General features: G+C 39.3%; 1 protein-coding gene across 19 annotated transcripts in view; it reads right to left on the reverse strand.

Moving 5' to 3' along the window:
- Window positions 1-14,413, reverse strand: part of ptprk (protein tyrosine phosphatase receptor type K) — an 84,051-nt gene that overhangs the window by 4,835 nt on the left and 64,803 nt on the right. For 3 of the 19 annotated variants that reach the window (XM_077510078.1, XM_077510074.1, XM_077510077.1), the window contains 15 exons: window positions 12,605-12,634; window positions 9,203-9,363; window positions 8,955-8,990; window positions 7,609-7,620; window positions 7,289-7,476; window positions 7,064-7,163; window positions 6,492-6,637; window positions 5,608-5,625; window positions 4,977-5,013; window positions 4,785-4,882; window positions 3,952-4,068; window positions 3,520-3,674; window positions 3,292-3,427; window positions 2,339-2,488; window positions 1,774-1,947 (listed from right to left, as the gene is read on the reverse strand). In XM_077510078.1, the coding sequence (XP_077366204.1) occupies window positions 1,774-1,947; window positions 2,339-2,488; window positions 3,292-3,427; window positions 3,520-3,674; window positions 3,952-4,068; window positions 4,785-4,882; window positions 4,977-5,013; window positions 5,608-5,625; window positions 6,492-6,637; window positions 7,064-7,163; window positions 7,289-7,476; window positions 7,609-7,620; window positions 8,955-8,990; window positions 9,203-9,363; window positions 12,605-12,634 (1,558 nt within the window). The remainder of the gene's footprint in view (window positions 1-1,773; window positions 1,948-2,338; window positions 2,489-3,291; window positions 3,428-3,519; window positions 3,675-3,951; window positions 4,069-4,784; window positions 4,883-4,976; window positions 5,014-5,607; window positions 5,626-6,491; window positions 6,638-7,063; window positions 7,164-7,288; window positions 7,477-7,608; window positions 7,621-8,954; window positions 8,991-9,202; window positions 9,364-12,604; window positions 12,635-14,413) is intronic. The other 16 variants (XM_077510082.1, XM_077510083.1, XM_077510076.1 and 13 more) reach the window with 15 other exon arrangements.

The raw sequence follows: 14,413 nt of genomic DNA on the forward strand, positions 1-14,413 counted from the left end.
TCACAATATTGTAAGAAAAAAAAGAGCTCATACTACAAAAAGCACAATATTGTGCTTTTGTACATAACAGCAATGCATATAAACCACCTACAATCTCTCATAACAATATTGTGGCACTTACTTGCTTACTTACTTCACAAGCAAATTAGGTTCACCTTCATCTGACAATTAGCAGAGATTTTAAACATAGGAGGCCAAAACATCCTTAATAAAATTAAAATTCACTAATAAACTAGCCACGAGAGGGTGCTAGAACTGCGCAAATGGAAATCAACCTGACTTTTTTAACAGATGTGTTTTTACATATTGTGAACATGACGACGACGATATTGTGGCAGTTTTAATATCACGATATTGCCATTATCGTTACATCCCTAATGGTTAATAGCTAAAAATAAATAAATAAATAAATGGCCATCCCCTGAGATGGATAAAAACTGGTGGATTTTGCTGATTTATTAATATTTTACAAACACAGGCGGATCAGGCGAGTGGGGAGTCATCGATAAATTGTAAAGAACATTTTTGGGCTGACTTCCCCTTTAAGGCAAAAAAATACTTTTGTCAAAATATAACTTAGGCCATTATTTTAACTCATTCACTCCCAGCCATTTTCACAGAAGCAATCCCGTTCGCTCCCAGTTGTTTAACTGGATTTTGACCGATTTAGCAAGGCCCACAGAATATTATGTTCTATTGCTATAAAAACCCATGTTTTTATATCAAACGAAAGATTAAAGTCTCTTCTTTCATCAGGAAAAACAAAAGTATATTTCTATCTGTTTCCGTTTTGCAGCAATTAGCATTAGAATATAGTTAGAGTTGAATCAATTTTCCCAAATCTATTTAGATTTGAGTAATTGAGCTTTTTCTCAACATGGGCCTGGTTGATCTCCTTTGCTCTGCTGCCACCTGCTGACCGTTTGTGTAATAACTACCATTTCTGCAACTGTTCCTTGCAGTTGAGAGCTTGCAAAGTAAAAAAAAAAAAAAAAAGTCTTTGCGACACTTAAAACATTAACAAAAAAAAGTACAAGTTATTGGAAGCAAATGAGTTAAGAGGCTGACAATAAGCAAAATTATTTTCTCTGAGAACTACAATGATTTAGAATGCAAAAAACACTTTATTTAACAAAAATGTGTAAGATTTTTTTTAAAAGAAATGGATTCCAACAATTTCCAACATCCTTCTAATTTCTCATGAAAACAGACTGGCACTACATCACTCACGAGAAACTGCCGTGTTCCTATGACAACAGATTCTTACAAAAAAAAATAAAAAAATTAAAAAAACTATAACAATAGCAAAGAACCCATAGAGATGTCCATTCACACTACAATTTGGACTTTTTTTCTTTTTTTTCCCCCGAAGTCATGACATAATGACAACACGTCCAGGCTGCTGCTGTTGGTGTTTTTGGAACTGCAGAGCAGGAACTCGTTTCGCTTTTAATCAGAACCTGGATTTGTCTCTAGCTTTCTCGTGTGCTTAAACCACAAACACAGCATCACACAAACAGGGAGGGGAGACTGTATGTGTGCGTGTGAGGGACTGAATAAACATGTGCATGTACCCTACTGGTCAAAGGTTTTAGAAAAAACACCATTTCTTGCTGACCACAACCCCCACTGTCGACTCTTCTCAAACATTTGACCAGTAGTACTAGTGTCTTTATTTCCATATCATTTCAAGATTTTTTTCCTAGGTTTTCAAACAGTGTTAAACAATTTACCAGACATTGTTTATTGTCCAATGGAATGTGGTCAACTTACATCCATGAGAGCGGCGTTGATGTAGTTGCTACTTTCCCCATCGATTGTGATGAGGAAGGGCAGGCATCTGTCGGGCGGAAGGCCGTCCATGAAGCGGTTCTTATCCTGGTTTCTAGGCAACAACGCAATGCTGCAGTCTTCAGGCTGCGGCTGAGGAGTCACTGAGTTTAAAGTCTGGGGGACAAATCGAGAGAGGAGCGTGAGTTCATTGTGCACGAGTAAGTTGATGAGGCTCCGCTGCAAAAAGAAAATGACAGAAGTTGTGGATTTTGTTCGAAGGGGCAGATTATGGAAAATTGACTTTTTAATTGCTTGTATACAAATCGTTGGCTCTCTGGAGTGCCTGGATCATCTGTCAAGCGTGAAATTGAACCACCAAATAAATCTTTTCTTATCTGCCTATTTCTGAAAATGAGTCTGTAAGATGTTGAACACTAATTTACATAATAACAATAATAATAATAATAATGATGATGATGATGTGCATACAGTATAAAGTCCGTTTGACTGAACATGAATTGTGACCTCAGAAGAGCAATTTTGATCCTGGAAATGTCAATATTACCTGAAACTCATCCTTCAGGTGGGACGAGTTGGTCTGGGTGTCGATGCGGATGAGCTCATAGAAAGCAGCTTTGAACTCACAAACGGGAATGGCCGTTTCGCCGCACAGACACGCCTCTAATATGGCATCGTGGATGAATATGTACTGCTCCTGCGGAATGCAGAAGAGGAGCGTGCTTTAGCATCACACACACTTGCACCCACACTTTTTTTTTTTTTTTTTTTTACAGAAACAATGATCAATCACATCAACAACTTGTTGGAGGTGAAAAAAACAGACGGTGAGTGAAAGGTGGTGGATGGCAGGTGGAGTTATGGAGATGATCAATGAAGTCGTTTGGATTTCACAAGGCTTCTCTAATTTGATTATTAAAGTTAAACTTAAATTGAGCATTTTACTCGTCTATGTGCTCCAATTGGGGTTGCAAAAAAAGTATAAATGGGGTAAAATATAGATCACCGAAGTAGAAATTCGATCGATTTGAGTCTGAAAATTTATGATTCTAGGATGTAAACAATTGCAGTTGTTGTTCTTTTAAGCTACCACCAGATGGCAGCAAATCCACATTTTCCAAATTAACCCATTTCAAAACTAATCCTACTCAAATCCTTTTGGGAGTTTTTATAGAACACATCTTCAAAATGGGGAAATAACTTTTTCTCTTTGGCTTTTTTTCTTTTGCTATCCCACAAGGATGTATTGTTTTTGCCATCTTCCTTGTGTTAGCTTACACTTTTACTCTCCAGTTTCTGGAATGTGTTGCAAATGCTAGCGGTCATGAGGTTGCAGGGTGACAAGTGAGTGAGTTAACGTTACAGACAAACAGATGGCAAGATGTTATGGTTGTCGTCCCTTCAGCCTGTACCGTGCGTGTCCCGAGTCCAACAGCGCTCCGTTTTACCGTGTCTGGCCCTAGCATGTTGATGCAGATGGATGATGGGTAATGCAGTCACCTCAGTCTGTACCATGTTGATCCTCCTGGACCGAAGTGCCTTAACGCAGTTGTAGATGTCCACCACGCCTTCCCGCTCCGCCATGTCCAACATGATGTCGATGACGATGAAGCAGCCGGTGCGTCCGGCCCCGGCGCTGCACACCGACACCAAATAATGACGGATTTCTATTTCTGTTCTTCTCTGGGTGAAATGAGAAGACTAGTAGTAGTGTGAGTTTCTTCTTACCTGCAGTGGACCACAATAGGCCCAGCAGAGGGCGGATTGGAGATTTTGACCCTGCGGATGAAGGAGAGCAGCCCCGTGGCGTGATACGGAACTCCGTGGTCGGGCCAGCCTGTGAAGTGGAACTGCTTGACTTCTCGCACCTCGTTGAACCCACGCTGAGGAGAAGCAAAGCACATTGATGTGATGAAGAACGTTTGAAATCAAATCGGTATCCACTCACTAGAAAGTTCTACATTTTATAGTGTGTTCTTCAAGTAAAGTTACTATAGATTAACCCTTATACTCTATAGTACTCTGAATGTATCCCATAATGCATCTTGAAACAGAATGAATGAGTGGTCACTAGAATAGCAACATACACAGAGATGCATTTAGCAGATAAGGGAAAAATATTTTATTCAATTATTTTCTGAGTTGATGTTGACCACTCACCCTCTCCAATGTGAACGTACGGACCACATATTCAGCAAGCGGCTCCACCTCAACAAAGGTCACCTTGAAGTCACCGTACACTTCGGCATCATCTGGCCAGTACTTGTAGCACTTCACCTGTAAAAAATAAATAAATAAATAAAATTAAATAAATAAAATAAAAAATAAACAAAAGTGTACTTATATATGACGGCATATTAGGGCCACGTAGAAATATATATATTTTTTTAGAGGGTGGAGCCAATGACGAGAAAAAAGAAAAAAAAAAAAAAAAAGAGGCAAATTTGCCACCTTTTTTTCTCGTCGCGCGGCTGTTTGTGTCAAGTGTAGTGCGGGCAGAAAGAAAACGTACGTGTCACGCTACACACAGTCACAGTTTGCAAAATGTCTACGGTGGAAGAACTTGTTAAAATTTACTTTTCGGTCGGGTTTTCAAACAAGGAGATACTAATTGCTTTAGCAGAGTTTAACAACATCATAGTTGCCAGTTTATAAAGTGGCAAATTTGCCACCTTTTTTTCCTCGTCATATGAAAAAAAGTGGCAAATTTGCCACTTTTTTTCTCATCATATTAAAAAGTGGCAAATTGGCCCCTTTTTTTTCTCATCATATTGCCCCCGCCCTGTAAAAAAAAAATATATATTTCTATGTGGCCTTAATACGCCGTCGTACTTATAATATGCATTTGCTTTAATAAATTCCTTGGTGCTTTCACACCTGTAGAATATTTTGTTTTAATTTTCATTTCAATATCCAGGCCGTACCGCCTTATTTAAAGACAAAAGGCCATTGCTGAATATTTCTAACAACATGGAGGCGAAAGAACAACGTACCCTCCCGACCTCAACCAGATTGGTAACCATGACGATACAGGCTGACTGTTCCTGCCACACCATCCTCCAGAAGTCATACACCGTCTCATGCACAGGACCTGCAAACATAAACATCATCAATTGCACATTGTAATCACTTTTAACATTAGTTTTTGTCGTTTTTTTAAGATTATTTGCTTGAACACAGCTCACCCTGAGTGGCAATGTAGTGGCTTGGTCTCTGATAACCCTGAAAACACAAAAAAAACAAAGTGGTGTTGCTGATTTCACATCACGTTTCATTTCAACGGGATATCGTCAAAAAAAAAAAAACAGGTCAGGTTGCTCCCACCTACAATATGAGCATCATTTCCAAGATTCATATTTATCGTGTAATATGATTTAGACCACCAGAATTAAAAAGGCTTCATGTTGAAAATTGAGAAAAATTCCTTATTCAGTTGTACGTCGGCTTTCCACATCGGGTTCAAATTTGAGATTACGATGAGACCTGGCTCTGTTATTAGACGATTTAAAAACAAAAACAAAGCAATAGCCTATCATATTCAACAGATAAACAAGTGTGGTCAAATGTGTCACCTTGACAACAGTCAAGTGGCTGTCATGTCCAAAGGGCATGAGATAGACAAGATAGATAGACAAGCACAGTGATAGCGGTGCAAAGTGAGGTGGGGGGAAAAAAAAAAAAAAGTGGCGCGAGATGAGGTGAAATCTCTCATATGGTGAGAGGTCAAAAAGGTGAAAGGTGAAGACAGAGCCTGGCCTTGAGCATTTGACGGCTGCTTGGTGCATGAATGGATGTAAACGAATGAAAGATACTTACATCCCTGTACAGCCAAATCTACAGGCCAAGCCACAGGCAGAAAGAACGAGTGGAAGAAAGAGGAAGGAAAGAAAGAGAGCACAATCATGTCAGTGAGCGTCAACCAGAAACAGAAAAGTTGCTTTGACGTGACGTGTATGGGCATGACACAAAAAACACACACACACAAAAAAGCAAAACTAGAATTAGATTAAATAGAAAGGACAAATCCTAAAATAGAAGCTGACCATTTAATCAATTACACCAAGTGTCTGTTGTGACAAATTTGAGGTCATTTATATAACTGAGATTGTTGTCTTAATATGTGATCTACCGGAAGTGCCCAGTCTACTAATTCTATTTCTAGAGTGCCATGAGTGGCAGCAAGCAATCTAATGAAAAATAAATCAAAAAACAAAAAGAATCAAGTGATAATGGTTGTATAGGTGACTGAAGGTGGAGTGGTTGATGATGATGGCTAATAAAATGATGAAGTGATAAACAAATGGATGGATTAAAGAAATGTATGGGAAATAATTGCTTATTGTCTCACATTTAATTTAATCAAAATAGTGCCTGCATTCAATGAATTACAATGCAGCATGTCAACTCCAAACATACTAGTATATTAGTATATGTTTTTAAAAAAATTATAATCTGATGTTACGTAATGTACACTACCTGCTAAAGTAGTACAAATATTATTCAGTGTACGGTCAAAGGATAAGCTACTTATTTTTTTCTGTGATAGCATAAAACTATTAATAAACAAACAAATAGATAATGAACTTATGAAGATGAATGAGGTGAAAAGACAACACTTGAGAACAAAGCATAATACAAAATGAAAATGGAGCGATGGATGTTTTGGAGAAGCAATTAAAAGGTATAGAGGCCTGACATACGAGCGAGGGAGTGTGGTTTCGTTGGTTTCGTTGGGAGCCAATAGTAGCATTCGACGCGTTTCCACTTACATCGATGTAGTTGGCGTTGATGTAGTCGGAGGAGGGGTCGTCTTCGATGGGCTGGAGAATAACCCTTGAATGATCATCTGAAGGAAAGAGACAGAAGGATAGCATGGAAAGCAGAAGAAACAGAAGACAAAAAAAAGAATAAGTGTGAGATGGATGAAACCAAGCAACCATCAAATATGTCCGTATTGTTTATCGTTATATTGCGTCTGTCCATTTCTTGCTCTCTCCAATTCTTTCTCCTGAAAATATAGAGGTTATGCAATATGGATTTTTAAAACAATTCCTCTAACAAATGTATTTACTCTACGCAAGCTCTTAAAGTGGGTCTGCATGGGCTTTCCCTGAAAATTATTTCATCGAAACTTGAAAAAAAATGTATTGAACATTCAGAACAGATATAAAGTGATTAATTTGCGATTAATCCCGAGTTAACTGTGTAAATCATCCAATTAATTATGATTAAAAAAAAAAATTGAATTGACTGACAGCCCTTATTTGCTCACATGCGATAATGTTGCCATAACGGTTCTTGGTGCGGTTTTGCTCCTTCTTTGCCACATCCCAGGTTGCTGACTGGCCTTCAAAAAAACTCTGTATCACCAACAACACACACAAAATAGAAAACAACATTAAATGTGACATAAGTATTGCTTGTTGTTAGATACCAGATGACAAAAGAACAGTACGTGGATTTTTCATTGTGAAACTTCAAGTTCTTGGCGACTTACTTCATACTCCTCCTTAAAGCCGTAGCTGTCCGATGTCTTCATCAAGTTGATGTGCTGCAGGAGGTCGGCCACTCTGATGGCGGGGTGCAGCTGTCCGGTCTGGTAAGGCGATTCGGTGCCTTCACAGTGATAGCGGGGGACATCCAGAAGCCTGCTGTTCTCTGCCGCTGATGCACTGTGATTCTCATCTGTGTGCGGTGGGGGGAAAGGAGATTATTCAAAGTTAAAGAAGGCAACAAAAATGGTCAGAGTAATAAGATTTGTATGCAATTATCTTATTAGTAACTTGCTGTCATTAATGTTTGTATTTGGATACCTACCTGTAATTGGAACTACATGTCCAAGCAGCAGGAAAAAAAGGTAAAATGTCAGATTGTGTGATAATAAGTAGGATTTGTTGAGGGTTTGTTGATAGAGGCACACATAATGTATGATGCCATCCCAGATTGGTAGGGAATGGGCAAATGGGTAATGTAGAATATCTTCCCCCACAAAAAAACAAACAAACAAAAAAAAAACCAACACATTTATGTGGCATTGTAGTGTCAATTAAAGTTGTCAGAAATTGATTTGGAAGCTTGTTGTTAATTAAAAAGATATTTAATTAAATACCGAACAAAAGCACTTTTTTTTGTATGACTACGTTTGTGTGCTGTTGGAGCGTAAGTCACTGATTGGCGTGGCCTCGCCTTGGCAACTACTTATTAACTGACATTGCTTTATTGCACCCACCCGATGCTTTTCTTTGCCCCGAGGACGTGTTAGCTCATTAATAGCCGCTAAGCTATGTTACTGCCCTCGTCTGGCCAATTAACGATAAACCTGACCTGACAGCGTCTTTTAATTCACTACTTACCCACGACTCCCTCCTATCCTGTGACGTGATTGGCCGGGACAGAGTGAAACAACATCTTTCAGTCCGAATTAAAGGTTATGATGGAACGCTTGATCAACACAGTTTGGTGGCTCGCCGAGGCTTTGGAGGCCCTGAGGGCAACTGACTGCGCTGCACTGTCAACGCCACACCAAATCCAAGGCGTGAAACGCAAACAACTGGTGTTGGTCTTTGGTGAGTCCAGAGTAAATATCACAGATGCCAGTATTGACAACATTTTCCTTCCCTTCCCAAGCATCGGTGTCGCAGGGAATTCGATGCCTCTCAAAACCAATCAAAAGTGTGGAAATAATTAGGTCTCCAAGGGGGGTGGGGGGAGGTTTGTAATTACACTGACTATCCAAAATGCTCAGAGGGAAATGAAAAAGCATGGCCGGGCTTGGTTATGATTGAAGTAAGTGTAAACACAGTCTGCTTGGTTGTCAGGGGTTACGTTTGTACACAAGAGATAGTGGAAGTTGTCTTACTCCGCAAGGCTAAATGTTTATTTTGCTGTGCTTTTTAAATTGAAACTGTTGTTTCTTTGCTTGATGAGACTTGTTATTCAAACTCAACTATCCACCCATGCAGTGACAGATGCCAGTGGTACAACACACAAGAGGCTTCCGAGATGTGATGGAGGCTGATGAGATCGGGCGTTGTGAACGGCTGAATGATGCAAGAGAACGTACAAGACAAGGGCTGACGAAAGATGGCGATGACTGGTGACTGCTATGGGCAATTTGTTGGGGGGTGAGAGATGTGACATATTCAACCTATTGGGGGTCTCACCTAACACAGCAGTGGGGACCAGCGGATCGTTGGGCGCTGCGGGGAGGAAGCACCGTGAGGAAATGTTCGCAATTTCATACTCGCGCAAATGATTTCAATAGGCAAGATCAGTTTTCATTCATTGCCATTGATGGTTATAGACGTCAAAGTAAAAAAAAATATATATAAAAAATAAAAAAAAATAAAAAAGTTTATTGTGTTTTGTCTAGCCTTCATCGTCTGATCATATTCAAAATAAAACAACGTACATCTGTTGTTGTGGTTGTGCGAGTCCATGAAGGTCACCGCCATAGGGTCCTCGGCGTGCAGAGTGCTCTGGTCGGCGTAGCTGCGGTCCATGGCGTTCACCATATGTGTCATTTCCTGCCGGGCGGTTCCGATGGCGTCCTTGCGCTTCTTAGCCAGCTTCCTGTCACGGGACGGAAAATTCCATTGGAGTCAGGTAACATTCAAACTGCCGTAAAATTGGCATCAGCTGGCCTGCAGGCCACTGCTTCTCTTCGCTTAGTCATCCATTTAGGATATACCATATTTCCTCATATAGTGGCTATGTTTGTAATGTTATTTACTAATTTGCTTATAAGTGTCTATTTGGGGTAAGGCATTTATTAGGACATTTTATAGTAAAATAGTTTTTATGTAACGCCACAAATAACAGGGTTTCCCCCAGTGCTATATAAGCCTGGTGAGCCGCCATGCCTTTGTTGCCTCCCTTCACCAGGCTAGGCATCACCACCCCACCCCAACAAATGGGACTCGGCACGCCTCATTTGTCGTGCTTAATTGCCAGATACTGCAAATACTCCATACTAAGTTTAGTTACAGCAGGTACTGATGTTTTGGCTAGCAAGAGAGATCAAATGGGCTGAGTTTAGCCTTTAGCGGATGTCGCATATGGTTATTAGGAAGACGGACACTATTTGAGGAAACACGGTGCTCCAAATATCGAACCTAGCTGTGGGCTGCAGGGCGGCTGATTCAAGATGCAAAGGAGAAGGAGAAGAAAAGAGGAGAGGAAGAAAAAGAAGAGGAAAAGAAACAGGCAAGGATGGCAAATGTGAAATAGCAGATGGCAGCATGTACCAGGCTCAACTTTAGGAGCAAAGGAAGACGGGCTACAAGAAATAACCCTTGACCTCAGGTTAGCCAATGCAAGTATGTGTGCTGCCAGAAGAATACAGTTTTAAATATTTATTCATCTGATAGCAGTCATTTGCAATCTCCCAGGAGAATAAGGCGGCAAGGATTTCATAAACACACTATTGATCAGGAGTCTTGTTTAGGGTGAGGTCATACATAGTCAAGCATTATGAGAGGAACACTTCAGGAGTTGGAAACATGACTATTTTTCTCCACAGGCTGTTGTTATATAACACTGTGAAATAAAGAAATATTTGAGGAAGCGCAGAAAGAAACATTGTTGAAATGAGAGTATTTTTACAAGTGAGAAGTTCAAATAGTGGGACAGAATTGCTAGGAGGTCCAATACATAAATAAAAATAAATAAATAAATAAATAAATGAAAAAAATAAAAAACCTAAGACTTTGAGCATGACAAAGCATGCAGGAAAGTTCTACACCCAGAGCCATATTATGTATCAGTTCAGACAACTTGATTGGATTATTATAGCAAGTTCTACTAATACAATGAAAGTAGAGATTTGGACCACGTCTTCAAATATTTAGAGAAAATTCAACAACAATTCCCTTTGAATGTCTCTTTCAAAAAAGGTTGTTAGTTGCCAGACTGATACGCTTGTACGACTCTGACTTCTTCCCAGTAGACAAGTAGGAAACATGCGGAGCTTTTCTTTCTTTGTTACCTATTTGCCCTCAAAATACACCACTGTCACCGCTAAGGCCACAGACACACATGACACACCCACAGAGCCACACCCTGTGCACTGGCCACGTGTCGCAAAATGCATGATTCTTGGAAGAAAACAGGACAGAAGACTGCAGAGACATGTCGAGATTTTCTTCATATTTTGATTACTGTATTTAAATCAGTGAGAGACAAAGAAGCTGACTGTGACCACAACTACATATATTTTTTAAAATACTATTTATTGGAATTATTATTGGAGTTCCGAAAACACATTACATTATTCTATGCTCTGCCTGGTGAGCCGATTGTGCTGCTTCACCAACATAAACTAAGGGTCATTGAAGACCATTTCTTGTGGCTGAATCAGCCTTGTTATATTATTTTATATATAAAAAAATATTTACATTGTTATTGTTTTAGTCAAAGTGATAAAGTTGGGAAATAACTGAAGTTGCACATTTTTATTAAATCCGATACATTATTACATTATTATTATTATTATTATTATTATTATTATTACTATTATTATATTTGAGACTGCATTGTTTGTCTTTTATGATCTTTATTGTTTTTTATTCCATTCTTTTTTGGTATTCACTGTTTTTATGTAAAAAAAAAAAAAGTTGAGCTGGGTGTATAATTTGTTGTTTTTGTTTTGTATGTCATTTTTTTACTCACTGTACAGTACTTTGCTTGCAGCAATTGTGGTTTTTAGTGTACTCTATAAATAAAGTTGAGCTGATGTTGTTCATGCTCTGATTAAAAAAACAAAAACAAATCAGAAATACCTCAGTGAGTACTTTTACACGTAATTATTTTGGTGGACTACTTTTACCACTTGCTTGACTACAGTATTTGTGAATTTAGCCATCTCTGGATAAGATATTCAGTTTATGGTTCCCCAAATGCACTAAATATTACTGCCAGGCACAATTGCTATTAAAGTCTAAAAGGGAGCAGCTCTACAAGCACATTTACATCAATCAAATGAGTAGTTTATTATTGTTTTGTTTAATTTACCATTATTAACAACTCTTTGTTGTGATATCAACTTTACAAATGTTGAAACTTTTTAAGATGTAAACTGTTGAGTTAAACACTTTTGGTCACAGCCAGTGAGACAGACTCGAAGTGGAGAAAACACGTAGCACCAAACGGACGGACCACCACAGAAGCAAAAAAACCCAAAAGGCTTTCCCCAACAAAACCAGGACGCAGTGGTTCCGATCCCACTGTCAGCCAAGAGACTCGAGTGTCCGTGATACCTGTGACTTGATGGGCGGATGGATGGTCACATGACTACATGCACACAGAGCTACAAGTCACAAGTGCAGCATTCTTTTTTCAAATAACACGCTCAGGCCCGTGTGGTCCTAACTTTGGCCCGCTTTGTGGACAGCTTGGGCCCTTTAAGCGAGACGTCTGCTTCAGAGCGACTTTGGAGCATGTGGAGGACACCGAGGCTGAGGGCAATTCACATTCACTTCAGTCCTTTTCATGACATCTTTCGGGCATGTGTTGCTATTTTCCCCATTCGTTCATTTGGTGTTGCCAAATGTGTAACAGATTAAAATGTAGTGGGGGGAGAGCTGATATGACTGAGGCGGCAGTGAATTGTCCCTCACCCTGGCAGGGCGTCAATGAGGATGGCTTTTTGCTGGTTGGTCAGAGCTGAAAATGTTTGTGTTTTGTCTTGAAAAAAGTATACTGCATCTTTAAAAAAATATATATATAAAAAAAACAACATCTAGCCACTAATTAGCCCAGTAAGAGATCAGCAGCTGGACACAGCTGATTGTTGGCTTGCTTGTTGTTTACTTACAGGTAATAAGAGTATGAATAGTAGGTCCTCCTGGGGTTGTGAGCCAATCAGAAAGCAAAGAGACATAAGGGTCATGAATATGCAAATGAGGACAATCCTGGCCTGTCCCATCCAGCAACAACAGAAACAGAAGAAAGCAACTTTGGGTCATGCAAAAAAAAAAAAGGAAAAAAAAGAAGTATTGTTTTCGACACTAAGGGCCATATATTTTCCAAAAAATGTCAGTTTCAAGGCTGACAACAAATTCTGAAAAAAGATTAAAATGAAATAAATATAACCATCCTTGCAGTAGTTTGCAGCCATTATCCATCCTCAAGATTACAGATAGCTTTGACGTTTTAACAAGTATGGTGTCAAAACTTTGCCATCTTGTCCCACCATTTTAAAGATGCAGTATTGCTCAAAGTTGCACGAAGGTTCAATGACAATGGATATTGATCTCCCCAAAGATTCTTTACCAGAAAACAGGTGTCATGATTTGATCAATATTCTCATGAATCAAAGACAAATACAATCGAACCGACCTAGCGTGTGCTTCAACATTTTATTTCAAGACTCGTGTCGTTCGTTTCTGTGAAGCCTCATATAGCTTGGTGACAGTTCAGTTCCAACTCAGCAGACACTTTGCCAAGTCTCCCGCACATGAATGAGATAGTCAACAACCAATCTCCCAAAGGTACGAAGATTTTGGACCTTTTACCCCACTCTATCTTCAAAAAGCATAATCCTTAAAAGGCATGTGTGCTATTTAGAATCATGACGGCTGTCTGGCCAGCGTAGACAACTGCTATAAAACAGGTGAGGGTGCCATAAACTCAGCACAATTTATTTAGGATAAGGTGGAACACATCCCTCCATTCATTTTCTATAGCGCGTGTCCACATTAGGGCCGTGGGTGAGCTGCCCAGGGTATACCTCGCTCCTCTGGGATACACTCCACCTCTCGTGAGACCCTATTAAGGATAAGCATTCCAGAAAATGGATGGACTGATATCGCTAAATGCAAAACTTGCATGTAAAGTTACTGCTGTAAAATGATATTTTTAATGTAAAATGTGTGGATTGTGTGAATGTGTAAACAGTGTACTAGACATGACGTGATGCAAAGTCACTGTTCACTTGTTCGAGTGACTTGACTAAGTTGTAATTGCAATGTGCCGCCACATGGTGATGCTCTGCACCAAACTACCACAGAATCCCAGAGCATAAGCCAATAGCAATTTATCTTCAATATTGTGTTTAGTCATTTTAAAAAATACTCTATGAGACTTAAACCACATGCTGATGACTTTTTTTTTTTTTTTTTTTAACCACGAGGCACTAACAATATGTATAACTATGGCTATGACTGTGTTTACACTGTGCCATATTAATGATATTGATCCAAACCAACAAACACAGCGAGGCACCATGGCCTGAAAAGACAATTTCCAGAAACCTGATACATCTTTTTTGTGATTTGAATGAGTTTGTTTATTTGTAGACTATATTACATTTGAAGCAATTGTGACCTCATGTCTGTCCCATTTGAGACTGGTAACCCGTCTGAATATGCATTGACATTTCTTCTTCAGTAGGTGTGGTCTCTAGATTGGAATATTCTGAACCAAGACTTAGAGTAGTCTTTCAAAAAAAAAAAAAAATAAAATAAAAAAATAGTTCTACAGGGAGATCAACGTTCATGGTGGATGAATGGAAGATGGTGTTACTACAGCAAATACTGAGAACGACACAACAAGAGAGCGAATCAATGTGCACATTTTTTTTTGTCTTTGCACATTCTTTCCTCTGCATGTGTCGGTGCAGTGT

Source organism: Festucalex cinctus, chromosome 21 (genome assembly GCF_051991245.1).
Source record: "Festucalex cinctus isolate MCC-2025b chromosome 21, RoL_Fcin_1.0, whole genome shotgun sequence".
Classification (NCBI taxonomy): domain Eukaryota; kingdom Metazoa; phylum Chordata; class Actinopteri; order Syngnathiformes; family Syngnathidae; genus Festucalex; species Festucalex cinctus.